The sequence below is a fragment of the Phalacrocorax carbo genome, chromosome 1 (assembly GCF_963921805.1).
Source record: "Phalacrocorax carbo chromosome 1, bPhaCar2.1, whole genome shotgun sequence".
NCBI lineage: Eukaryota > Metazoa > Chordata > Aves > Suliformes > Phalacrocoracidae > Phalacrocorax > Phalacrocorax carbo.
The window spans coordinates 158,661,847-158,689,711 of record NC_087513.1 but is presented as its reverse complement, the minus strand read 5'-3'; the positions used below and the strand labels follow the sequence as shown (position 1 = coordinate 158,689,711).

Here is a 27,865-nt window from a genome sequence, read left to right as displayed (position 1 = left end):
AACATTTTTAAGGCAAGAATTTTGAGCCTTTTTTAATTTAAAATTTTTTTTGAGAATTTAATTCTGCTAAATATTACTAACCGCCTTGCCCTGAAGAACAGTCTTGTTGTCTTGAAGGAATACAACCAGTGGAGAAGGAGACTAGAGCCAAAGGGGTTTTAAGTAAATAAATAAATAAACCTCCCTCCACAAATCCACAAGTGGTGCAGTGCATCTGAGCACAAGTTGTTAAATAATGTGTAGAGATCTTTTTTCCCCCCCTCTCTTCTCCTCTTCTGCAGCTTTCTGCTGGAGGCACTGAGTGACAGAGCATTTGAACGGCATAATCTATGTTCTGCTGACCTGAGCTTGTCAATGCTAATTGTGGGGCTTTAATTGCAAAAACACATTTGCGTTATTGAAAAAGGTTTAACTTAAATCCTTCCTTTTCAGGACTAGTGTCAAAACGTTAAAAAAAAAAAAAAAAAAACAGCGAGCGAGACGGGGGTAGCCTCAGCTCTCAGCACTGAATAAGCAGTGGGATGGTGTGATTCAGATTACACATCTTGGCCGTCCGTCAGAAACCGGCTCACTTACTACAGCTGTTCAAGGCACGACGGGCAGGGAACTGTAGCTTCCTGATAAATACAGCTCTTTTTGTTGCACTGCTTGGGAAAAGTCTGATTTCTTTAGTCGGCTGGAGAAATGGGAATTTAAGTAGCTCCAATTCTCTGTTTGCAGCTGGGTTTGGCAGCTCAAATTTGCACAGCGTGTGAAAACAGCCCAGCTGAAAAATGGGAGAGCATGAGGTAGTTGTCCATCCGTCCGCTCAGGTGTGGCTGCTGCTAGCAATAAAGCTGCCTGGTTGGTAGCTGCTCTGAGATTGTTTTCTCCTAACCTGTGGTCCAAGCTAAACAGTGATAGTGCAGCATAGTCCCTGCAACAGTGCTGCACCCGGAGAGATGCTCTCAGAAGGGTCAGCAGCATGGAAAGCTGGGCTGCCGTACCCCTCCTTCAGGTGTAACTTCAAAAATGGTGAAGAAAATCCTAGAGAGGGACATCTCATCTTTGTCTCTGAATGGCCGCACTTGCACACTCGTGTTTATTGCCTGCGGTTCAGCTATAGGGCATCATGCCCGGTCAGGTAAAGCATATGGTGTTTGTTAGTCCCTCTCTGTGTGTCCCTGGCCAAATGAGAAGGCGATGCTGATCTCTGCGTTAGCTTTTCTCACTCAATGTATCGCTGTTTTTCCTTGAAGCACAGTGTTCTCATTTGGCTGCTGTTCCTGAAAAATACCTTGGTCTGATGAAGCCCGATAGAAGATTGTGTGAGCATCCTCTATCCAGCTGGTCTGATAAGCAGTTTTCAATTCATTTCTGCCAAAAGATATTGCATATCCAGGGAATTTATTTTCTTTTGTCTGTAAGATGATCTATAGATTTTAGCAACACAGTGGGGAAGTGCTGTTTGTCATTTAGGGAGAAGCAGAACTTGCGATGCTGCCAATTTTTTTAAGCTTTTTAGTTACTTTCTACTTTCTTTATTTTCCTTCATGTGATCAGAAGACTGTAATTAGCTGTCACTCAGTTATTCCTGGAAACACAATGAAGGCATTCAGAAGCAGAAAGCAATGTAAACAACAAAACAATTTGAAATCTGACTGAATGGAAAGAAGGTTAATATTATTTAGGGAAAGAAGTTTTAAATTTAGCGCTTATTCCTCATGATAACACAGGCACATTATATAGGAAGTATCCGTTTGGAGGGGGGGGGCGGTGTCTGCACGTTTATTTTGTACGTAGATCGTTAATGACAAGTGTGCATTAGGATGAAATTCGGTTTTGGGAGTTACTTTTTGGTTCCCCGTGGTGCCAAGGGCAAGAGAAACCACTGGGCTTCAAGAGTCCAGGCAAGGGACTCGCTCTGTTTCTGCTGACGCCGATGGCAGCGCAAGCCAGCCCTGCTAGCGCACAACTGTGTTGTCATGCCAGCGTGTGGAGATGGCACTGCGCGCCGTCTTAATGTCACCACAGCTACCACAAATACAGCACCATAAAAACTACTAAAGCTGCTTAAATTTGCTGCTTTGCTTAGAGGGTAGGAAATAGGCAGGAGTTTGCAAAGATTTCTTCTTCTGCTTGAGTTGTTTGGCGTGATTTTGTTGCACGTAGGATTCTGTGCACTGAAACTGCAGGAGCAGGGAGAGCCCAAGATCCGAACGGTTGAATGGATAAGGCAGTGTTGTTGTACCCCATTTAAAGCAAGTCACCCTCAGTGCTCACGCAACTGATTCCGAGTTTGGCAGGCTGAACTGAGCACAGCAACAAAAACAGGTCTTAACTCTCCTGATTGCCTTGTGGCCTTTGCTATATTTTCACCCATGAATATAGTTTGTGCTTTTTCAGTTTTCTGTCTGTCAGAAATGCAAAGGTGTTTTAGCTGTATGTTGCTGTTGATTGCTTTTCCTTTTTAATTAAATTAGGCAGAACAGGTGGCGTTATTAAGCCAAGCATTGGTCAATAAGCTAACACCAGTGCTGGTAGCCTAAATCACTTTAGTGATTGCCCCCCCCCCCCCCCCCCAAAATGCGTAAGAGCAAAGCACCCCTGGGTAAACAGCTTGGTGTAACTGAAAACCTTGTAGGACTACTGCCAAAGGAAGAGGGCAGTTAATTATTTTGACCTAAGTTTCTGAATTTCCTCTCTTCTTCCCAGTAATTCAAGATCGCCCCAGGTTTTGGAATTTACCTGCATTCAAGCCACTCTTTAGATGGACTTCTGTCATCTCAAAATTTCTTACGATTTCACATTGGTGCTAGTGTAGCCATGGGTATTGATACTGCATGAGTGGGTTTTTTTTTCCTACCAAGATGTCAGCTATTAAATGTATGTGCCAATTATCTCAGTAATTTCAAAACTGGGTATCTTGAAGGCTGCTTTTTCAGTTCTATAACTTACAAAACATTCCTGTCAGTGATTCCACATTTTAAAAACAACCGAGGAAGATGTTTTAAGCCGCATTCCAGTTCTTCTAAACTGCATTCCTCTTCCAGCTCATGTTATTTCACATTATGTTGTTATTCTTTATAAAAGCAGTTTTTAAAAAAAAATCCTTCCCCACAATTTTCCATGTCACAAGCCTAGGAAAGTTCTTGCTATGGGAAAAAGATATGTTTTGCTTGACCTCTGCTGCAGAAATACTTGCTACTAAGAACCAAAAACCAGCTTCCTAAATTCTGTTTCTCACTACGTCGTTCATTCTTGTGAAAGAAAATGTGGAGTTATAAAGTTGCCTGTTGCCATCAGCCAGTTGTGTGTTGTTTTTAAATCAAATTTCCCCTTCAGACCTCAAAATCTAAAGAAAATAAACTTCCTCTTTCTTATCATATACCCATTATTATACTGGTTGGAATTTATAACAGAGAAATAACAACTGGGAAAAACAGTAAACATTTATTTGCTTAAGTAAGTTTTACATTTTATATAGACAAATATGATATCAATTAATAATTTAGTAATATAGTCTTATATTAAAATAAGATTTCTCTTGTGCGTGAACAGTTTTTTCTTTTATTGTTCTGTTTTTCCTTTTTGTTTCTTCCCTCCTGCTCTTCAGCGATCCCACAGCACATAGTAACTGCATTTTTCTGTTAAAAGGAACGTAAACTTGACCAAATGTGGTCACGAATTTCATGTAGTTTTTGCGATTCTGTGTATTAAATAATTTCTGGGATGTATTTTTGTGGTGAAAAATACCCTATTGGTATGCAGGAAATGAAACAGTTTTCACAGTTGTGAAACTTCAAGAGTAAAAGCATAAAATATTTCACCATTCTTACAGCCTGAGGCTTCAAGTGATAATTGCCATTACATTAAAAAGCCCTTAACTATAGCAATTGCTGATAACATTTTAATGTAAATTTTATATTTGACTTGAACAGATTTTTCTTCTATATCTTTATGCAATTGCACAGTCTTCAATTTGTGTTTGAGTGTGGTGTAATGAAGAATGAAATCCTGTTCTGATGGTGAGGTACAAATATTCAATATTATTAGAGTTTCCTCCAAGGGGAGAAATGCCACCATCCTCTGTAAAGAAATCAGAGAGATTTATTTATTTCTTTATTTATTTATTGGTGTGCTTTGCCTTTTCAAATAATAAGCAAGTTTTTATCCATTATTGAAAAAGTTCACTGATAAAGATTACTGTGATGGAAACTAAGCTTTGCCGTGGGCTGAGTAGCACAAGAAACGTCCCCAGAAGCGCTCTGCCTGCGTATCATTTCCCCAACACGCTGGGATCTCAGAAGCGCTTGGGGAAGTGTGTTTTGGGTAAGTGGGAGTGCAATGACCAGTGCTTATTGCTGTCAGGGGGACATCACTGACCTTTGGGTAACCAGAGGGCACAGAGTTTGGGATGTGCTATCTTTGTTAAAGGAGTGTGGCAAAAAAAGTTTAATAATGATTTGTCAAGTACTATTAATTGCCACTAGTTATATTTGCAGCTTGGTAGCTCTGGTTTCAAAGTTAATTTGGAAAGAAGGGAAAACCTGCACTAATTGTTGTACATGGCGATGGACAATGTCAAGGAATTTCAGTTGCTGCTCATCTAATTCCTCTTGATTTGTTTTCTTGTTGGATGCTTGCTGCCAGATTGCCAACAAGTCAGAGAGAAAAAAAATCTGGGAAGGGAATGATACCAGCATGGACTAGGTTTAAACAACAAATAAACAAACAAAAACCCCAGCATCTTCATAAGGGTTTTAGGCAGCGAAAGCATACTTAATTCACTGTTCAGTGGTTTTGCACAAGCATAAACAAGATGAATGTTTGTAATTATTTTGCAGAAGGCTACAAGAGAGAGTAACTGGATTTCATATGGCACCGTCTTGCATTGCCCCTTCTTACTTGCAAGGCTCAATAGGGACACAACTCTCAGCATAGTGGAAATTGCAGGGGATGTATACTGGTGTCTCCTCAAAGCTGAGAAAGGAGATATCAATAAAATCCAATTCTCACTTCGCTTTTAACCAAATCTAAGATCCTTTTTGCTTAGGGCTGTCATTGTTTTTTTCCCTTCAGCTTCAAGAGCCTTAAAAATGTTACACATCGGAGCACCTGTGTTCTAAATATAATGGTCTTAAAAATGTAATTGAGGGATTTTCACTTTTGTAGGCAAATCAGCAGGGTTGATATTGATCCATCTTTTTAGGGAGCCGCAGTGCACCAGAAGGTGATACTGTAGAGGGCCCCGTAAACCCTCGGAGCCTTCTGTCTAATTTGGCAGAAAAACACAGAATGTCGGACAACAAAAGAATGATCTGATTCCGTAAGAAATCTTCATCCCCACCCCCTTTTCACAAGAGTTTAAAAAAAAAAAAAAAAAAAGGACTTAATTTTTTCAGCTGCACTCAGTGATTTGGTGCTCACTCTTGCATTGAAACAGTTGCTGTCAGAACAGGCAGGAAACAGTTTTCTTTTAATTGCTGAAATCATTCGGAAGTGCTTCATGCACGGCTTCTATACGGCAGATGCTGTGCATTAATTGGCCTGTGTAGGGCTGACCCAGGGTTCCTTGCAGCGGGCCCAATTTTAGGCAGAGGGTTTAAACAGCTTACTTCTTATTTTGTATAACCTGGCGTATATTACGAGCGTGCTTGCACGTGGGGTATTTCATGGTCTGCAGTTTCTAATGTCATGTGGGTTTCAAAACCTGTGTTTCTCTGGTAATGTACTAGCAGCAGGTAAGCTCTAAATACCATCCATCAGGAGCTAATTTTTTATCCAGATACTCCAATGACTGATGAACCTGTCTTTTGTATGAATGTTCAGCACAGGAGAAAGCCATATGCCCCTGGCACTGGTTCCCATGCATTCTTTACAGTTCGTAGCAAGGAGATTAAGAAAAACCCAAACCCTTACATTTGCATGTCTTTCATTTATTTAGCAGTTAGCACTTTCTAAAATAGCTCTGTTTATTTGATTATTTTTTTTTTTTAACAGAGAAAGGAGATTTAGGTCTCTTAAAGCAATCTGACTACCACTACTCATTTTCTTTATCAGGAATATTACTGCACACCCTTAATAGGAAACCTTGTTTTGCTACTCCCCGTCTGTTCAAAACAGACCTTAGCCCATTAGAAGGTCCTCCCTTGTGTGGGAAGACCACAGCTGTTACTGTAAATCTCATCCAGTAACTGTATCACCCCCATTTTGTGGCTCTGAAGGATGAAATTGAGAAATGGAATACTGTGCAGTCATCCTTTACATCTCCAATTTTAGGCCTTTGCACATCATTTTCATGCTTTTATTCCAAATCAAACAACATTAGTGAGCAACACCACCCTGTGCTAAATGCCTAGCGTCTGAGGCAGCACCTACAATCTTTGTTTTTGGAGGATTTAGGATTTGGAGGGAAGTTGGAGTTTTGTTGGTGGTGGATTTTTTTTTTTTTTTAATTCCCTCTTTTCCCTCCCTCCGCCCCACCAGATCTTTCCCAAACCCTCTGAATTTGGCAGAAGCAGAAATCAACACAGTAGTGAGGTGCCTAAGATGGAGGATGCTCTGTTGTGCCTCCACAGGGGAAGCGACGGCTCAGCGTGGTTAACAAACACAACTTTAAAAAGGTTTCTGTTTCTTTAAATCCTTCTGAGTAAAGTGGATCTAACTTCTTATGAAGGATATTGGGGGTTTTAATCAGAAATAAGAAGTGGTTTAAATCATTAGCACAACAAAGCAAACTATAAGCTTGAAGATAAAAGTCTCAGGGGAAAGAGTCCTCTGAAAATAAATGGGACTTGATAGATTTCCATATCATTTATAACTTCCCTTAATTACACTTGGAAGACTTGCCAGTAAAACTGGAAAATTGGCAGCCTATATCCATTATAGTAATTTTGCCGACCATGGCAAGCAGCTGGCTTTACTGGATTTTATTTCCCATCACTCACAATTAATCATCAGCTGGAGATGTCTGAAACTCCTCAAAACGTAGCAATACTGTGTGACATTCAGGCCTCCTTAAAATGCTAAAATCTGCTGAGTAAATGGGCCGCGTTCCCCTTCCAGCGAACTCATTTTGGTGCGAGGCAGGCTGCCGGTTAATGAGTGCCACTTCGATAATCGGATGCGAATGTGAACCCTGACCTCGTGTCAAAGGAGAGGACGCAGCAAGCTGGATAAAAGATAGGGGATTCAGATCTGCAAACTTTACACCAATTAGACAGGGAGCGGGGAAATACATCAGTGCCGATTGGGTTTATCAGAAAGACTTGCGGGGCTTGTGACCATTTTGTAAGCCCAACATTGAAGACGTCCTGTCACAATCATTAAGTCTTTATCAGATGACACACAAAAGTCTGAGGAAAGTGTACCCTAGTCACAAAGATCCCGTGGTAGCGATGCCCTCGGATCTGCGCTGTCTTTTTGTGTCTCCGAGTTTGAGAGAGACCTATCCGTAAGTGCAATTACCCTTTATGTTCCTCCTCCTGTAGGTGCAATGAAAACAGCTCACATTCTGCTTCCACCCCGTGTCGTGAGTTGCTCGGTCGGACAGTGGCTGGAGACGGTTCCCTGTCCTGTGTGTAACCTTTCAGCAGAGGAGATAACAACCACCATCCAGTCCCCCGGTTATTCAAACAGTGCTATTGACTGTTCCCAAACTCACATCAGAGTTGTTGGCAACATCGAGATGTTAAGTAGTGCCCTCCTCCTCCTCAGTGATTTTTTTTTTTCTCTTTTTTTTTTTTTCTTTTTACTCTGTGGAGAACAAAACTGAACAGCTTCTTTGAACTGCACCATGCAGAAATAAACTACTAAAATACATGCTGCAGGTCTAACAGTTATCACTCATTTATTTTTATATTCTAAGCAATGGAAAGGTAGATTTGTCTGTAGCGTAACTCTGTGAGAAGATACCTGAGTTTAATTTCTTTTAAGAAAAGGAGCCCTTTTGTTTTACTTGGTTCCATTCAATCAGATTTTTTATTTTATTTTATTTGCCTGGTTTGACAGATTTGGGCCATCACTGAGACCTCTCTAAATTGGAGTGTAAGGATGGTGGTTTACATTGGTTTACCATCCACTGAAAGAAATAACTTTTATGATGAAAATTGGTCCAGATAAATCCTTAAATAAGTTAGAAAGCAAGAACTTGTACGCATCTCTGTGGCTTTCGTTTGCGGGCTAAATGACAGGCAAAAGGATATGTGCAATTATGGAATGAAAGAAATTGGACAATGCCCAAAAGACTGAAAAAGAGAAAAGAGAGATACAAGTGCCTAATTTTAGGATTTGTCGCTTTGCAACACGAGTGGAGCTGTAAGGGCTTAACATAAGAACAGTAATTAAACTTCTGTGCTTAAGTGACACTTTCACCAAGGTAATTTTCGACAAATTGCACATCATCAGAAGTCCTGACACGGCATTTTCACACGTGGTGCCTGCTGAAAGTGCCTCCTTCCTTCCAAATTCGTAAGACTAGATGTTAACTGGATACTTTGCCTATATATTTTGTGGGTTGGAGGGCGTTACTTCCTTCCCAGACACCATTTCCTTTGTCATCAACCCAGCAGGTACTATATAAAACACATAAAAAACCTCTATTTTTGAGAAAGGAGGGAAACTGAGGAGAAATCAGATTCGTGGACGTTTCCATCCGACAACCACTAATACTTCCTGGCATTTTAGTGCTGTACTTAAGATCTACAGAGACAATTCTGTACTTTTCCAGTCGGTGTATTTCCAGAAGTCTGTTCAGATATTTGCTAACTGGTTCATTTGCATGCCGTTCACCTGATGAAGCCATGTTACAGTTGAATCGCAGTGGGGCTCAAGAGAAGAGTTTCCTGTGCCCTTGAAGTTAGACCACTCAATTCACATCTGCACTCCTTGGCATCTCAGCCTTCAGCAACATTTAGAGGCCCATGTTCTCGGCGCTCTGATTGCTGAGTTTAACCAGAGGGTGGCAAATTTGTTTCTGAAATATGCTATTAAAAAAAAAAAACAAAACCAAACAAAACCCTCCAACAAACATTCTTGCCTTTTTTTTTTTTTTTTTTAATTAAGCAGAAGCAGCTATTTGTAACAACTTCTTAACCTCAGAAATGTCTGGAAAGTTCAGAGCAGATGGAAGAAAAGCTGAGCAGTGAGGTAGGGAGAAGATGAGGAAAAGAAGCGAGGAAGGAAAGAAAGCGTGGCTGGGACCAGGCTACAGGCAGAGCAGCAGGTGTGGAAGGAAAGAGACAAAGGACAGGGAAAGGGAATAGAGGGGAAATAAGTGGGGACAAAGAACAAGCCTGATACTATTCACTGAATTTGACACTGCTAATGACTTAAATGCTTGCCTGAAGCTCAGGATGGGATTTCTGCAGGTGAAGTGTTGGGTGTTGGCTGTTCTCTGTATCCGGTTAGTCCACCGTGTTCCCATAGCAAACGCTTTTCCTATTTACCCCTAAAAGCCTGTCATATTGCTGTTGGCAGTCTGTTGGAGAAAGGGTGTGTAAGCACCTTTTGACGTAACTTCTTCTGCCTTGCTCAGAATCCTTAGGCAGACATCGATGCTTTCCAGTCATTGCTAGTGCATGGTTTAGAAAAAAACTTTTATTTACATTTTCAGAATGTACTTCATGCAATGTGCATTTGATCTGACTTCACGCCTGTCTGTTAGACAGTATGTTCCCCCAAACTGGTACACGCTTGTCTTTAAATATGTATTATTCATTTTACATATATTTAAAGAAATATATCTGTTTATATATGTATGTATATAAACAAGCACATTTTGCGAGCACTGGCACAGATAAAAATGCATAAACCAGATCTCCGCAGGTCTCACATTACCCTCTTTAATGAAACTTTGACATCAGAGTGAAATGGTCCCAAATTTTCTGGGATAGTGAGTGAATGGCAGACTACATCTTCAAACGACCCTAATGAAAAGGCGTGTAGTGGGCACTTGGAGCCAGCCATCCCGAGGGGTGTGTACCCGCACAAGTCCGAAACACTGGCACGTAGGGCCTAGCGCCCTTCCCTCCCCGGCGTACATCGTCTTCGTGGGATGACTGGCTGATTGCTGGGTTACCCGAGCGATAAATTCTGAATCCTGTGGTTTCCCCCTCGTGTAACAGGCAGCGCCCCCCGACCACTGTTAAGCCTTGAGTGGCTGTTCCCTCTGTGGAGCAGAGTGCAAGCAAGTAGAAAGAGGAAACTTGAATGGTTCCTTTTAAGAGCTATCAGGTCTGGTGAAAATGATGGTTTTGCCTCCCTTGCGGATGAGAGGTGGTGGTTCCTTGCAGGCGTGCTCCCGCCCGTCAGTCCGAAGTCATCAGCCGCTGTCCGGATGCGGCCATGTGCAGAGGTGTGACTTTCTGCTCAGCATTAGCCTGTTGGGTATTGCCGGAGCTTCTAGCCCATGCGCCCCCGGACGCATGCCAAGGAACTTTTGGCCTCTGAATCAGGAGTCGTATCTGCAGGATCTGCGCCAGGGAAGCAAAGCAAAGGCTCCCTGGCCAAAACTGCTCCGATTAAATTTTGCTCTTGATTTAACGTCAAACTGTGATGGGTGTGAAATGAGAACTGTAGAAGCTGAGGCTGAACGGATGGGATGAGAGAGGAGCCTTTCAGGTTTGTCTGGGGTGATAGTTTTAAGTAGGTAATTCATTTTTTCCTACGTTGCTGCGAGTTTGTCAAAGGCAACTGCGATTTGTGATTGTGGTTTGCGTCGTGACTGTGTAGCCGGCTGGCTTGACTTGTCATGAAAGTCTTTTTAGCATTTAATGAAATAATCCTGTTATTTTCCAGACGAATCACACGCACTTAGAGCATGTAAAATCCTCTATCCTCATTTTGTACTGCTTTAATTTTACCAGGTTTCAGAAGGTCAAGAGATTTGTGTAATTGAAGCAATGAAAATGCAGAACAGTATGATTGCTGCTAAAACAGGCAAGGTAAGCTACCTTGGGTCACTTAAAACCATATGCAACTTGTCAAATGGGATAGAATTTAAAAAGGAAAAAAGGAGGATTCTGGTTGTTAAGGAATTAAGTCTGATTGTTGTAAGTCTTTCAAAGTGAGGTGTCTTTAATTTTTAACATTTGCATCTGCTGTGAATGCTGTTAAGTAGTTCCGAGCCTTAGATAGCACAGCAGGAAATAGTTTTACTGGCTTCAGAAATTCATATAACTCCTTTTCTCTTAAATGATTTGTTTTCTATGATGTTACAAAGCTAAACTGAATTGAAAGGTGTTGCAGACCATTTCTCCAAATTCCATCTTTCCAGAGAGCAACTGAAGAAGAGAGATCTCTTTGCCAGTTAATTTATTAATGGCAAGCAATTTGACATTAGAAAAAAACCCACTCAGAACAAGGCATAGAACGTGCTTTTGCAGGAAGACCAGAAAAGCAATTTTTTTTACTGTTGTGACTGATAAATGCGAAGCCTAGGTCTGCAAATGTGTTCGGCTTTGCAAGGCTGTGCATTGTGGTATCTTGCTTCTAGGGGGATCAGCATTGCAGCCCTTGAGCTGGGACTCTGCTCCTGCAGTGTGGGATGTACCAACACCAGTGCTCTGGGCAGGGGACTAGTTAATCTTATATGACGAGGGTGTGCCTTAAGCCCCCATCTGGTCTGGGGACCATCAGGGCCTAAATCGGGGCCTCAGAGCATCCCTGTGCCAGATCATCATTCAGAGCCTGAAACCATCACCTAGACAGGGTTGCCTGATCCAGCCTTGTCAAAGGGAGAGCAGAGTCACTCTTGAGGAGTCACTGCTCAGAGTCCTTACCAAAGATCTGGATTATATATTCTCCTGTCTCTTGTATTTCCTCGCATGTCCTAGCCCCTCTCTGCCTGGGGACAAGCCCCAGTGCGCTCCCTGAAGCACTGCCGTTTTGTTTTTAACAATAGCAAATCCAAACCCAGTGCAAGGTCCTTAGCCCAGAGGGAGGCAGCAGGGAGCCTGACTCTCCAGGGCAGGGACGAGGTTAGTCACTGGCAAGATTTGCTGAGATCTCAAGATGGGTCTCTATGCCAAGGACTGTTTGTGTGTTTACAAGAAAGGCTTATTTGGCACAGCAATTGTCGCTGAGGCTGGGACCCAGGGCTTGCCTCTTCCAGTGCATCTAGTGCAAAATTGGGTCTTGAGGAAAAGCAAAAATTGCAGAGGGAGAACGTCCCTTCTGTTGCTCTAACATTGCCACTTTATTATTTATTTTGTGCATTAATTCCTATATAATATATTTTCTCACTTGATTAATATTTCCCAGTGTTTAGTTTTTCATCTTTGCTTGTTTTGTTTAACCCTTTATCGCTGCTCTTTGCATCCACTGTTTTTAAACTAGTAAGTATTTGTAACTAAAATGCCATTCCCTCTCCCACGCACCCCCTTTTATTTTTCACTTTAACCTTCCTTTTCCCACCGAGGTGCGCTGCAACCTGTTCCTTAAAATCCTGCTTGTACTTCTCCCAGCAATAACTGTCTCCCACTCACTCTGTACAGATGCCACGTAAAACCCACGTTTGGCTCATTAATCCTTCTAAGCGGGATCTGAATGGTGCACGGGCCGCTCAGTGGGTCTGACGCGCACCTTGCAATGTCCCCTTGGGACCTCCATTTTAATAATAAGCAAATTATTTGATTCTTTAGAATTTTAAGGATTCAAAAAAGCAAAAAAAAGTTTCAGGCTGTGTGGAAATGAAGCCGCTAAACAGAATTCATCCCGTTCTGCAGTGCAGAGCCATGGCTCTGAGTGCTGAAACAACTTGGCCTCTCCACAGGAATGGGACGTTTGGCACTGGCTCTTAGTTCACGTTTTGATGCTTTGAAACCGTGTTTTGAAACTCAAGTTCGTTTTGTCTTCAGCTGGAAGACGTTCCCATTTTCATTCCCGGCTGAATTCCTTTTCCGCATCAAACCCCATCTTCCTGTTTGTAATTGTGAGAAAAGTGGCTTGGTTTTATCTACTTTGAATTTACTCCAGCTGCAGGTGGTTTAAAAATGAGGGAAAGATGGAGAGGAACTGGTGTGTCTCCTGTTTCCTACGGGACAGCTGCGCGTGGGTCAGAATGAGGAGCTGGCCCCGCTGCATGTCAAAAATCACTGGGGAGTTTGAAATATCAGTCAGCTACAATGTTTGCTGAACCTTGGCTTTACAGAAAAAGAAAAGAAAGAAGTAGAACATTTTTCATGCTGCTTTCATCTCTTAAAATATGGAGACTTGGGAACCGGGTAGGCTGCCTAGCTGTTGATTTAGAAATAAAGCCCTTTTTGTACATTGCGCGGTGTCTTCGCCTCTGTGGAGCGTTCAGCTTCACTTCTGGGGCGACACAGCGAATATGCCTGTGCTACAGAGCCAGAGATATGCTTACAGCTCACGTGGCTTTAGACTATCAAACTCGGACGTGGGCAATAGTGTAGTCATAGTAGCCTAGTATTTTGGCTGTGCTGCAGGTGTCCTTTAGGAGCCCAAGGTAACCTTTGGATGACTAAACTGAACTAACTGCTGGACAAGGCTTTGACCAAGGATTTGGCACGTCAGTATGAGCTCTGAATTAACGCTGCAATCAAACTAATACACAGCTTCAGGTATTTTCTGGAGCTCCATGTGAAGGGAATCCAAACACGTTACAGCCTTTTATAGAGGAAATGGGGGACTAGTATAAGATGTTTGGGTTTTAAAATTCAGGAATCTGCACACAAGTATATAATTAATCTGCAGATGTAGCTGCATTTATTTGACAGTGGTAGCCCTTTGCCAAGTTATGTTATGTTAAAGACACGATCCAAATTCAGATTTGAATCATCTCAGCTGTCTGGGGGTTGATGGAAACCCACTTCATGGCTGCAGTCCCAACATTCAGTTATACTTAAAATCTGTAACACAAGAGATACTGGAATATTTCATTGAAATGGCCAAGCATAAATGCTGAAGAGTCAGCCCATTGCCTAAAAGATTTAAAAATTTATTAGTAAATGAGCAGCAGTGCAAACAGGTGGAAGAAAGGTGCTTTTTAATTTTTAGAAGTGCCTTCTCGATCTGACGTTCGGATCTTCAAGCACCTAAGTAGTAAGAAAACCAGCAAGTGGTAGGTGCCCAACTACCTCGATGGAGTTGGACGCGATTTGGTCAGGCGCTGGAGCAGGCTGCCCACAGGTTGTGGCGTTTCCATCCTCAGAGATACTCAAAACTCAGCTGGACTCCGAGCACCGGAGGTCGCGCTGGCAACCGCCCGAGGACCTTCCAACACCCGCACGCCTGCGATCCCCATGGTGGTCATAATGTTGTATAGCGGCCATTTACCCGGTGCATGCTTATGCTCTACATAAGCAATGTCAGGCAAGCCATTTATTTAACCATGCTATTGAATCACAGAACGGTTTAGGTTGGAAGGGACCTTTTGAGGTCATCTAGTCCACCGAGGAAGATTTGAAATTATTTCTGTTTCTGTACCGTAGGTGAAAGCTGTGCACTGCAAAGCTGGTGATACTGTTGGAGAAGGAGATCTGCTGGTGGAACTGGAATGAAAGGTTGCCTCCACACCCTTGACTTAGCTAAGCCTTTATTATTTCCATCCATAAAGTAAAATTAAGGCAATTCAACACAGAAGATGGACAGTCCTATGTGCAAGATTTTATACAGTCATATTTATTGTATCAGTGGTTAAGACAGCAAACACAGATGTTAAATCTTGGCAACAGATCCCAGATTTTTACTTCCAGAAATACTTGTACATAACCTTTGTAATTCTTTGATTTTTCAGGATCAAATAAAATCAATAAAATAGCATTTCAGCTTTAAAACAGGAAAAGCCTCTTTTTTTAAAAAAAAAAAGAAAACAAAAGACCCAAATCCGATTCATTTTCTCCATGGCAATACCACTGGTTTGAGGCCCCAGCCAAATTCTACAGAATGGTTGGTAAGAGCAAAAAATGAACCAGAAAGTGGTTAACTGAGCAGTTTTCCCATGCTTTGTGTAAGTGCTGAACAAGTACTGCTGATGGCTTAAATTCTGATCAGATTTATTGTAATAGTTTGAAGCCTTTATATAGACTAGATTTAAATTACAGGTTAGACGTTTTATTTTGCTAGTGCCGACCTTCCCCATGTATTTTCATTTGCAGTTGCAAGGGAATCTTCTTCTTCTATTCAGACTCCACGCTCAAATTTTCCCCCCTTTATCTTCTTTCAATTGATTACTGGATGCAAGGCCTTACAGAAGGAGCTGGTGCTGTCCTCGAAGCTCCTTGGCTGCCCCAAGGTACTGCTGGAGGCCCTTGCTGTCCCTCAGGCCAAACCTCCTCCCGAACCCTTACAGGAAAGGGAGACCCAAGTGCCCGACCTTCTGTTGTGCAGAGGCTCTTACTAAACACCGTGCGAAGAACTAGGACTGTTGATAATAGGTAACTACGTCCTGCTGGAAGAGCTGCATATCCAGTGTGGGAAACCAGAGAGGGCCTGGACTGGAGGAAGATTCAAGAGACTTGAACAGAAGTGAGGGGGCTGCTGACTTGGTCAGAACAGGTAAGAGGATGTATTTCCCCCACCCCCACCCCCTCACTCAGGAACTCCGTGCCACAGGATGGTGAAGATACCAGAAGTTTACTGGGTTCAAAACGTTAGCGTGTGGTTAACAGAGGCTCTTTCTTCCATTAATTCATCTAGCTCAGTAAGTCAGCAGCTGCAGCTCACTAGGTGCAGCGGTACCTCCGCAGTCCCTGCGCACTGTAAGCGTCATCTCCGTCCCCGTGCTCTCGCCTAGGCCTCCGCTGCTGCCCACTGCTGGGCCGGGACACTGGGCTACTCCTGCCTTTGGTCTCACCTCCTACAGCTGGTTTTTATTTTACATGCCTGTAAGTCACCGTTCCTGCTGTGCCTCGACCACTGTCCCACAGAGGAGGGGGCCTGCCCTCATTTTCTTGCCTAGGATGTGCAGAGTCATGCTACTTCCCAGAAAAACCCCTCTGGCCAGAGGCGCCCGGGCTCTTTACCGGAAGGTGAAGGACAAAACCAAGTCTGTGACAGGGCTGGTGACTCATGTTCAACCAGAAAGGTTCACGATTCTGCTTGAAACTTCTGATCGAAGAGGCCTTTTTCATGTTACTGAGATGCTGCCAACTGCATCCCATGGCCAAGGGAAATAATGTAGTACAGGGATCTGCTTTGTGAAATAGTTTACAAAAACACATCAAGATGGGTAAGGGGAGCGTTTGGGTAGTACCTGCCCTCCAGGAAATTTAAGGCTTTTGCAGTTGGAGAAGCTGAGGTAGACACCCTGCAGTTCTTCCTACAACTCTCCTTAATGCCTTCTCGCCCCTTCCGAAAGGAGCACAGTTCAGCTTCTGCAGGTTGCCCTAAAGGAAGAACAAGTATTGTAGCGAGACACAAGTTTTCTACTTTAAAATGACCTAATTTGCTTACTGCAGCAACACAAGCTTTCCGCCTGTTTTTCTATATGAGATGCAGCAGTGCCTACCACTGATGAAATTTACGCTGATTCCCCACCCCGCATCTCCTCTGGCCATCACAGGGTTACTGGCAGTGAAGCAAAAGTACAATATTGCTTGTCCTTAATGGTATCCTTAGTGCATTTAATCGTACTTTGGCTCACTGCGTGGCATACATTCCCTGCTCACATCCCTTTGGCAGCTCTGTATACGGTACAATCTGTATGTACCAAACACTGCAGTCGAAGGAAAATATAAGGCACAGGAGCGTCACAACAGAAAGCCACGTTTTCCCCAGATTGTACAGAAACCAGCACAGTTGGTTGGGTCGGGGGGACAATAGTCGTCTTTCCATCTTTTTTTTTTTTTCCTTCCTCCCAGTTTAAATGTTGCAATAATCCCAATACAGGTCCTCTGGATACTTTTTATAACGTATATAAAATTTTTCCCCCGACAGGAAATTCAGTTTGCACATGGCTGCAAGTTCTGCATTCGAGTGCTTGGCAAAAAAAGTCGCCTCGCTCGTAAGTGCTCACAACAGCTGCATCCGCTGTAGCGTCGTGGGCAGCTGAAATCAGGTTTGCTTTTCCCGGTCCCCAACACCACCGCCACTGCCCACGCCCCTCCCTCCCCCCCGCCCAAAATCCTACAGTCACTCAGTGAACTGAAGTGGTACCTGAAGTGCTTAGAATGTGAAATCCAAAATACGATTTTAAATGTCATTCTCTTATACTCTTCTAATATTTCTTCACGGTACCTTATAAAACTAAACGTGTTTTAACAAACTCCTTTCCAGTTCAGAAAAATGTTGCAATACAGAGTAAGAATAGTTTTTTAAATTTTCTCTATTTCTCCAGCAATTCTGTATTTGTCTTGAAGCGCGTAGTAGCAATATGGTCATCTCACCCTGGTTACAGTCAGTAACCTACTAAATGCCATTACAAGTCAAAATTAACTGTGAGTTGTGCTTTACTTTTGTTTGCAGACACGATTTCTTAAAATCGGTTTCAGCTATTAGTGCACTAGTATCATCATTATTCCACCCACCTTGGAGAATTACACATGAAAATTTCCCAATTCAGGCAAAAAAATCCCAAAACCCAAGATATTTAGTCTGTTCCTCTGCCTCTCACTGACCTCGGTCATGCACTGAGGCAAAGGGGGGGGATTGAGCAGCTAATTAGACCCCAGAACCGATGTGCACAGATAGAGTTATTTTACACCTCAAGCAAACCCGGCTACTCGCAGCAGGTTAGCGGGGGCGAGGAGGACGCCGACTAGCTGGGGAGGAGCCCCCGCCTCTGGGCTACAAGACTTCAACACTAGTGCCAAGGCTCCTGGGTTGGGAAGGTTACAAGAGATCCCATGGTTTAATAGAAAGGTATTACAGCTTTCCTGGAAAGGTTACCGATCGACACGTGCTTAGTACTACGTCTCCGGGCTGCGTTCTCTCCCGTTTCTAATCCCGGCTTTCGCGTAGGACGTAGGAGAGGCCGTGTTTCCCTGAGGAGTCGTAACTGTCATGGTAGGGGAGGCCGACCCACTCGGGCGGGTACGTCATCGTGCTGTACACGAAGCATTCCACGACGCCCTCGGCACCTGCCCGCGCCTCGCCCGCGCCACCCTTCCCTTCCCACTCCACCACCTCGATTCTCATCAGGGTACGCTGGTACATGTCTGGGCAGCCTTCAAACTCATCCAGGAACTGCAGCATCTGGTCGTCGACCGAGTAAATCTCCCCAGCAACGTGGTGTCCTGTTCCCGGGATGTTCAGCATGTAAGGAATGTTGTATTTTCCTGCAATCACCAGAGGATACTTCTCCACCGTGCGGCCCCTTCCTTGGAATTTCGCTAGCCCCTTGGCTGTGTTGATCATGTGCTTGTAGTTGGGCTGGCCCTTCTTCAGCGTGCCGTAGACGAAGACACGGGCCATCGTACCTGCAAAAGCAGCTGAAAGACAAGGACGTACGTTACCCACGTGGCTGCTTTGGCCAACGCTCTGGAGAACCGCCCCACACCAGGATGTGTTGTACACGCAAGACTGGTCTGGCGCGTGCAAAAGTAGTCTCGTAGTCCTACACCTCATTTAAAAATCATACTAAAATCATGTAGCTCTTTAAAACTTTTCATTCAAAAACAGCAACAGTGAAAAAACCAGACACCAAGGGAAAGTCACCCTTGCAGTTCTTTGCTGTAATTAAATTACATCCCCGTGATTTTGCTATGGAATCCCCAACAGCCAACACATCCCTGAGCCTCAGGAAAAGCTCCAAGCCTCAATTTTTTTTTTCCTCCTCACCATTACAGGAGCCGTGTTGCAGTAAGTGTGGTGTCATGCTCAGTAACACCCCTAAAAGCAACCCAGGGAGCCATCCCTGTGATGGAAACAAGCCCCACTTAGCATGTCCTGGGAGGGGGGTGATTAAAATTCATGGTTCCACTGAGCAATGAATGCAAACACCTTACTATGTTGCTCTACTGCATTTATGGTTTAAGCAGCCCAGGTTATTAAAACGTGACGGAGTGAAGCCCCAGTTAGTTTTCCCTTGCTGGGGGTGGGGTGTTGGTTTTTTTAAAGCCTGAACTGATGGACTCGGTCACACAGACTAGCTGGGACACCTGGCATTGCCGCCTCCAGGTGCCGTCCAGCGCACCCAGGGGAAGTTCCTGCTTCCCTCCCTCGTCTGCGCAGCCTCGCCTTTCACCGTGGCCGCACTCAGTAGTTGAGAAACATTTTATGCAGTGACAGAAGAGCCTAGCTGCGCTTTGGAGTTTTGAGTATTTTCTTGCTTCACAGTAAAGTAAACCACAGTGGCATTAATTACCCAAAAGTAAATTAACGCAGTCAAACTTCTGCTCCTATTGCACATGTTTGAAGGCTTTTTTTTTTTTCTTTTCCAAAAAACAGTCTTAATAGGAAAACAGGAAAAGCAAAGCAAGCAGCACAACACTCGTAGCTGCAGCAAACTAAGTACGTACAAACTGGGACATCACCGAGACGAACAGAGGACCTGTCTGTCACGAAGAGGGATGAAAAGGCTTTCACGCCAGAACCTACAAGCAAAATGAGACATGCTGGCGCAGCAGCGGGGCACGTTTAACCTGGCTTCGAGTCATTTCACGGACACGCTGAAGGATTTTCGGTAACCCCAGCGCTGAGGTCCCGCTTGGTGACTGACTGAAGAGCAAGCTGCGGCTGTGGGGAGCAGAGCGGGGTGACCTGCAGCAACCCCATCCCAAGCGAGCGGGTGCGCACTGGAAGACCACGTCCGTCTGGCTCCTTCGGGGGAGGGGAACGACGACAGCTCTTCTCGGTGCTGCTGCTGACTCTTAGGTGACAAACCTCGTTTACAGAGCTGGTAAGGCCAGACACTGTGGTCTTCACAAGCACCTTCACCCCTCCTGTCCGTGGGAGCTTTACAAATGTTAGTTCCATTTATTTCCCTTGGTGGGAGTGGGGTGGAATAGATCATTTCAGTGCCAACAAAACTGGAAGCCAGGGCTGCTGGCAGAAAGGCCAGGTAAGGATATGCTCCTGTCTTCCTAATGTACCCAGAAGTGCTACACCACCTCTGCTTGAAGTAGCTGATGTGGTACCCAGCTCTTGAAAACAGACACTGAACGATGTTGTTCAACATTTATCTATGAGCATAAAACACTCATAATTGGTTTAAATGTGATAAAAGCCCAGCTTTACTGAAAGGTGGGGGGGCAAAAAGGTACCTTCACAGTTCCTGGGTTATTTTTCATGCTGTGCCCATTCATCCCCCATCATTTCTGTAGGGCAGAAGCAGTTCTGCACTGCTTGATGTTTTCCACGTTCTGCCCTCGGTCACTGATGGGGCAGAGCCTGCCTCTCCATCACCCAACGTGGCAGCTGCTCACCAGGCACCCTCTGTCTAAGGAGCACGTGCAGCTCCTTTGGCAAGGAGGGTCATTAAACAATGTAGTCCAAGTTCGTAAAATCTTTAAAAGCAGAGGGGAAGTAGAAACTTAATGTATTTTCTGCTATTTACTCTTATTTTTCATTAGACTGTTAGATCAGGTCTGTTATCCAAAGGGATGTGTTGCTGGCCAAGAAGAGCATCATTTAAAATAATCAGTAGCAAAGCACTTTCCCCCTTGGTGACATAAACAGTTTTCCTCTGTAACAAAATACAGTTTTCTAACCAAAAAACAGTGTGTGCCTTTATTTACTGGGAAACAGCTTTCACTTAAGGAAAAAAAAGGCCATGCTGATGTTGCCCCCCCCCGCAGTAGTGTATCAGATACACTTCAGTCAGCGTAATTTATCCTTTATGACATAAATGAGCTTTTTTTGGATGCAGGTCACTCCCTCGCAATAAAAACAGCATTAATATTCAGTCGGTCTGACTCCCTTCTATAAGAAAAATCATTACCTTTCAGATTGTGTTTTGAATAACAAACACAGATCCTTCAGGAAGAAACTTGTCCCAGTGGGGATTGAGAAAGGATCAGAGTTAAGCACTGAAACATGCAATTAATTCCCATTAGGGGATTAGGGCACTCGTGTTCACTTTGAATCAGAAAAATGAATTGTGAATTAAATTGTTCACAACCAAGAGGTTACTTGTCAGAGTTAATAAGTTAAACAAGAAAAAGGGAAACCTAAAACGCACAGAAAAAGCTCAGTGGCGAGTGGTGCGTCTGTAAGAAAAAGATATGCTTCATTTCCATTAAACAAAAGCTCTAGCCCTACTGTACAGCTGGAGATAAGCTTCCAAAAAGTTTGCAGGGAAGAGCGTTACCCCTCCTGAAATCGGCAAAAATGAAGTTCGTGTTTCTGATGGCGCAGCAGCCGGCTATTTGGAAACGCTACCGACTTAAAGCAAGACATCCGTCCTCCTAGTACAGGGCCCACAAAAGTTAACAACAACGGACCTTGCTAACCCGGGTCTGGATAAGCGTTTCCGATTCAGCAGGCGCTACAAGCGGAGGCGGAGTGGGAAGCTGAAGTTTCAGCCACAGTTTGCGTCGTGGCGTGAGGCTGATGCACTGGTAGAGCTGTGGCTTTGTGGGCAGGCGGCCGCGGAGCTCCCCATCGCACCGCTGCGGTCCACGGTGGCCGCCGCGCACGCGGGCTGGGCTGGGCGCCGTGACTTCTCCTTCTATTAAAAAATAAAACCAAAACCCAAAGCCATGCCCAGACAACCCCGGCTGAGAAGTGATTGAAATAAGCTTGGTAAAAACATTTTCTTGACCGGCGCTCCATATCAGCAAGACGTACACAGCTTTCTGTGCAATAAATCTGGTCTCTTGTGCGCCGTGTGCTGTGTTGCAGAAAGGCTGTTAGGCGTATTAGCATCATTTCCTGCACTCACATATTGCGGGGCTTTCAAAACATTTTTAAGCCACCTTGTGGCAGGAGAGTAAAGAGCAGAATTTTATTTGAGGGTCATTTCACAGGCTTCCACTACGCAGCTGGGAAGAGTTACAGAGAGCATCCCTTCCCTGAATCACCAACACAAAGTTGCCTTTTCTCACTTAATCCAGTTTGACACTTCTTACCTGCACTAAACCACCTAAGAGGAAAAGAAAACCCACCAAAAACCCAAACAAAAAAATCCCCAGACTCTACCCTGAGTATTAGCTGCCAGGACAAAACAAACCCATTCAGAAGGTACTTTCATGAAATATTCATGCCAGACCCATTAAAATTTAACAGCATGGGGAAACGCGAGTGAAATCTGTATGTCATCTCTTCAAACTATTTCTTTTAGCTATGAAAGATAACCTGCTGAACTGCTCGCGGGATCAATTACTAGTTGCTTTGTTACGCACGATGCAAAGACCAGAAAATAAAGTAACTATTTCAGGATCATCCAGATAGAAGATGCTGTTGGGTGAAAATAAAAGCAGCTCGTAACCAGCGCCAGCCAGCAGCCTGGGTTGCCACTCGGCCTTAGCAGTGGTAGGGCTGCACCACCGCCTCCACGTCTGCCCTCGCCTACCGACAGAGTTTTGGGTCAGGGCTTTAGTTTTCCCTCTCGGGGCCCAAGAGCTCCAGCGCGGTGAGAGAGGGCTGGGTGGCCACGGGGCCAGTCGCTGGCTCAGTCAACGCACGCTCGGAGATGATGCTGAACTGCCACAGCCAGGCTCTGCCCCACACAAGACCCTGCTTCCCAAGCGGCAGCAGCTTCGACAAGAAATGTCCTTTTATTACGATTCAGTTATTGGCCCCTACCAGCCTCTTTTGAAAATCAAATAAGAACCAGCGCGTGCGCTGTGCAGGCTCCAGGGCTCTTTGCAATCGCAGTAGTAGGGGTTTTGGTTTTATTTTGTTGAAACTTTCTCTCCCAACTCAGAAAGTATCCATTTCTCTCCCTCCATACAGTAACGTTATTTTCCCTTGAGAAAAATTCTCCACGTTGGCTCAGTGACCAGATATAGTTACACACTAATTCTTCAGAAGTTTCTTAAAACTGTAGGAAACAGGTGAAAAAACAAAATGCCTTGAACTTTAAACTTGAGCCCAGTCTGTTTGAATGAAGCGAGTTTTAAGGTCACTCTTTACTCAATGCTAACTTTCAAGAAGGACTAACATGCCAGAGAGGACTCCTGGGACCGCATCCTGTTGGTCCTTTGATGCTTTCATTTTGTTGCTTGCTATTTTCTTTATAGCACAGACAAGGGCTTCCTGCCCGGTCCGACCCCTTTCCAACCTTGCTGAATACCTCGGAAAAAGTTTATGGCAAGACACCTTTCTTACATTAACCACAGAGGCTCCAGCGAAACGATGGCTCCTTTGAAATCAAGAGGTTACGGTCTCCTCGCAGCAGTCGTCCGCTCAGAAACGGCGAGCTGCTGGTTTGTGAAAACAAACAAGAATATTAGAGTAACCAGTGCCGTGCCGGAGGCTACTGGGCACTACCTGAAACGCCGCTTAACCTACTTTGCAGATACTTTTCATTTCACTCTTGGATAGTTTACATCCCAAAACCAACAAATAAGCCGGAGTATCTTGGAGGTGTTTATCACCAGGAGGCAGAGCGAGGGTGCCTTCTCTGCGGACGAGCGTCAATCACCGCGCTGCTTACATGCCTCGCACCCATGCGCCATCACAGCAAACATTTGCCTTTTGTCTGTTTGAAACCGTTCCAAACCACTTCAAACTCTGCTGCATAAAGATATCTAATTAGATTAATTTTTACTACTACCAGAAAGAGTTTCACTCCCAAAGTAACTGTCAGGAGCAGCTACAGAGGCCTCCAAGTGACAATCAGATAAAACCGCCACATGCAAAAAAGATGCTGGGGATGTGATGCAGAAACACGCCGGACGCACCGTTACACTGATTTCTAGACAATGCAGAGACGGGAAGGGCTTGCCAGCACATTAGGAGGACAAGAAAAGGAGGATGAAGAAAATGGAAAGCCAATGGATGTGGGCATGTTGAGCTGGGGGGTAGTTGTCCCCCTGAGAGAATATTATAGCAGTATTATTAAGTATTGGCTGTTTTGTCCTAAGTAATAATAGTAAGTATTATTGTATGAGCCTCAGACAGAATATTATATCAAGTTCTTGCTACCACAGTTCAGAAACTTGTGGACTACAAAAGTAGCTCCAAAGAGCTCAGGGCAGAGCACTGAGCCCAGGACTGGCTTTTTCTGGCACATACTGAACAAGCAGGAGCTTAAGCAGGAGCTGACGAGGTGGGGCGTAATCACCTACAACTACGGGTCAAGGTTTTATGGAAGAGACAAGTGTGTCTCCACATCCACGAACACACAACCGACCAAAATTTCGCCATGGAAAAATTAACATGGATAGGAACAGCTTTCTAATCGTAAGGACAGGGTGTATGAAGTCACCACGGAAGGGCTTGAGAGCCCAGTGCCCCCTGTATGAGGGAGGTCAATAGCAGATACTTCAGCAAGAGCACAAGAACAGGGCGAGGCGACAGTGATGCGCTTCCAGACTTCGGTCCAGACCCTTCCTAAGCCAGAGGCGACGAGTGCTGTGGTGCATAAAGGCCTTTCCCTCCCGTGAGCTCACACGACCGCTTTTCTGAACGGTCGGCAACGGCAGCAGCCCGCGGCACGCAGCCCCACGCCTCAGCGTCACACGGGTGCGTGAGACGCAAATTGCTTTGGGGTTTTTGCCCCTGCTGCCTCCTCGCCTCATCTGATGGCTCTTCCTCCGAGTCAGGGGTCTCTGTGCACCTCCTCCGTGCCACCAGATGCTTCTTCAGCTCTTGCTCTCCTCTAGGCTGACGAGTCCACGCCTGTTTAACAGAACGGGAAACACTCCTTACCTGCGATCATCTTTGCCACCTCTTCATCTAACTTTTCTGGTTCTCCTATCTATAGTTTTTGAGATAGGAAAATCAGAACTGAAATACCTGTGAACACATAAACCATGGATTTATACAGAGATAATAAATCATGTCTCCTGTTTTTTCATACTCCTTTCCCTCCAAAGCCTTTTTGACTGCTATTGAGCAACGGACTGATATTTTGGAAGAACACAACGATACTTCAAACATCTTATTCTTGAGTGGCAACTGGGGTGCAAACAGTTCACTGAAAATCCAAGTGTTTAAGCTTTGAAAACTGGAACTCTTGAAAAATAAGTATTTGTCCAAACTCTCATGGATGCTACAGTTAATCTTGCTTTAGGGAAAGGTAGCAGGCTAGGTGGCTTCTCAAAATCCCACTCAGCATGGTGGGTCCTTAAGATGCTGTTTCAAGTACACAACAATTGATTTAAATGACATATATAGACATGTCTCGTATTTGCACCTTTGGAACAGACGCTTAAACTGTTGTATCTACACAAAAGGGAAAAAAAAAATTGGAGCATTAACTTTAAATGCCAGGAAAAAACTAGAAAACAACTTTTGATAGGGCAGCCCTGCTCTGCCAGCCCTGCTGCCGGTACCGTTTTGGACACTACCGTGAATTTGAAGTGGTTTCCGTCATTGACATGCAGAGCATAGCCCAGGGTTTCAAACCGCCGACATCCTGAAACTCAGGACAGAGCCTGCAGCTTGGAAGGGTTCCCCGCGAGGTCAGCACACTGATTTACATGCCAATGCCCGGAGCGCTCAGTTCACTGTTTTGGACCGAGAAGAGCATCCCAGCCTGCGAAACACGGTAAACACTCTGAGTACCTAAGCATGGGAACATATTTTTCTACGCTGAAAAGATGCTGAGAGAGAGAAAAGGGGAAGACAGAAAAGATGAGGTCTGCGCAAGATCGTGAGTGCCTTTCCACAAGGGAAACACGGGAACGGCTGCACAGCGATGCTCTGGAAGGAGGGGAGAGGCGCCCGGGTCGTGGCACAGCACTGGCCCCTCGTCCCTCAGGAGTGCAGCGGAACCTGGAAAAGAGATGTTAAATAAAACCCCATCGTTCAGCAACGGGAGCCTCCTGCCAGCAGGAGCCTGTGGCTCTGGAGGCCACCTTATGCCTTCGCTCTGGCCAGCGTGGAGGTGCCACAGCACAGGGATGCTGGTGAGACGTGCTCTGCCCAGGCGAGACCCGGCAGCCCCACGAGCGCCCGACGGCACCTCTCGGGCCTCGTCGTGCGGCTGGCCTGGCGAGACGGCCGCCAGATATCCCGATCGAATAGCGGGAGGCTGCTCCGGACAGCGGCTCCGCAGGCGGTGTCAGGACGGCCCACTGGGCTGAGCCGAGGCGCCAGGGCCTCGCAGCACCATGCAGAGGGGTCACTGCAACATGATGCTCCTCAAACCTCGCTAAAAACCACGCGAAAGCACGGACCTTTGGAGAACAAAATCTACTCTGCCGAATGAGCCAAACAGAAAAACCAGGTATAAATCTGTGAACAGCATCACATAACACTGCACTATTTTTCCCTCAGAAACCAACTACCTACCCCGGCACGGACCAGTTATTGGAACACAAACCTTTGACCAATGTGGCAGAAACGAAGCATCAGAAAACCCCAACAGAGTGGGGTTTTCCCAGCCTGCGATTCCTTGGGGAACTACAGGCTGCTTTTAAGGGCCGAGGAAAGGTAATTTATACACATTTACAGCATCCACATATACACACAACAATTTTCCACATAAAGCCATGCTTCGCTTGTAAAGTCTTAGTGGCCCAAGGAAAAGGAAGGAGTAAGATTAAAACCAGCTCTAGTGGAGGAACCACCAGATTTAAGCGGAAACAGTGTTTTAAATATTAAACCAGGAAGGGTACAGATGGCGTGGGGTAACGGCCAACACGTTCGCTCGGAAGCAGGGTCATACAAATTTTGTGAGGCTCAGGAGGAATAGTGGATAATAAGGTATATCTGTTCTCATAGAAGACAAACTAAGATAAATGCTTTTTTATTCGTACATATGCCACTAGGTAGCAGTGGAAGAAGAAGAGGCCCTCTTGACACTTCGAGGACTGCAGCTGAGGTTATAAGGGTGCACAAAAGGAAAAGTGCAGTATTCATACACTAATAAAGAAGAATTGTAGAATCACTCCTTTGCAGCTACAGCTCTGAAGAAGTCAAACTGCTGGTCTGGAGACAGCCAAACAGTGGAAAATGTGAAAAGATGAACAAATTTTGACAGATCTTCTTCCTGTGATACACAGAAGTATCTTCTTTCCACTTTGAAAAAAAATGACCTGAATGAATTAAATAAAGCTGAGAAACTGATTATGGGGTTTTGTTTTTGTTTGGGTTTTTTGTTGTTGTTTTTTAAGAGTAGGGCTTGTACCATCCTTTCGGTCTATGAATCAAATTTGTGGAAAAGAGTAATATTTAACATAAGACATACTGGTAACGAAACAAATCAGCTCAACAGGCTGCCCAGGGAAGTCTTTGAGTCACCACCCCTGAGGGTATTTAGAAGACATGCAGGCGTGGTGCTTAGGGACAGGGTTTAGTGGTGGACTTGGCAGTGCTTGGTCAGTGGTTGGACTCGATGATCTTAAAGGTCTTTTCCAACCTAAATGATTCTGTGATTATAGTCTATTCTAGTTCACTAACTGCAGTCATTTTATTTGCCTAATTAATTGTGTATAGAAGTCTTACTTTGATAAGCTATACTGGTAGTTTTATTTAACAAAAAGCCATTTTAAAGTGAATTTCAGCTTGCAGCTCAATGCAAGTGAAAAATAAAAACCCAACCCATATCTCAGCAACAAATCTCTTCCACCGTTTTCTAAGATAATAAAAGGTAAGAAAATAGAAACCAGAACACCAAATCAAAACTACAAAGAACTACGAACAGATGTATGTAATTACTTCAGTCCCACCGAGGCATCTCACTTCTGTTTAGAAATTAGTGCCAAGTTTGCTACAGAAGAGATAAAAAGTCACAGATCATCATGAAAACTAATGAGTTATTTCAACTGTCCTTGTCTTGATTCTTAGTCTCCAAGAAAGACCTGCAAAGTCCTGCAATGAAATCTGAAACATTCCGCATCTCCTTCTTCATCAACTAGGAAAGCAACCTTAT

General features: G+C 44.4%; 2 protein-coding genes across 5 annotated transcripts in view; one reads left to right on the top strand and one right to left on the bottom strand.

Annotated features, from left to right (window-relative positions):
* PCCA (propionyl-CoA carboxylase subunit alpha) overlaps positions 1–14,785 on the top strand; it is a 293,280-nt gene extending 278,495 nt beyond the window's left edge. For both annotated transcript variants that reach the window (XM_064440630.1, XM_064440629.1), the window contains 2 exons: positions 10,848–10,925; positions 14,433–14,785. In XM_064440630.1, coding sequence (XP_064296700.1) covers positions 10,848–10,925; positions 14,433–14,501 — 147 coding nt within the window. In that variant the 3' untranslated portion in view covers positions 14,502–14,785. The remainder of the gene's footprint in view (positions 1–10,847; positions 10,926–14,432) is intronic.
* The window catches only part of GGACT (gamma-glutamylamine cyclotransferase), a 46,336-nt gene continuing 33,070 nt past the window's right edge, over positions 14,600–27,865 (bottom strand). For 2 of the 3 annotated variants that reach the window (XM_064440632.1, XM_064440631.1), the window contains exon 2: positions 14,600–18,371. In XM_064440632.1, the coding sequence (XP_064296702.1) occupies positions 17,881–18,354 (474 nt within the window). In that variant the 5' untranslated portion in view covers positions 18,355–18,371 and the 3' untranslated portion in view covers positions 14,600–17,880. Of the gene's footprint in view, positions 18,372–23,151; positions 23,171–27,865 lie in introns of those variants that run through there. The other variant, XM_064440633.1, reaches the window with a different exon arrangement.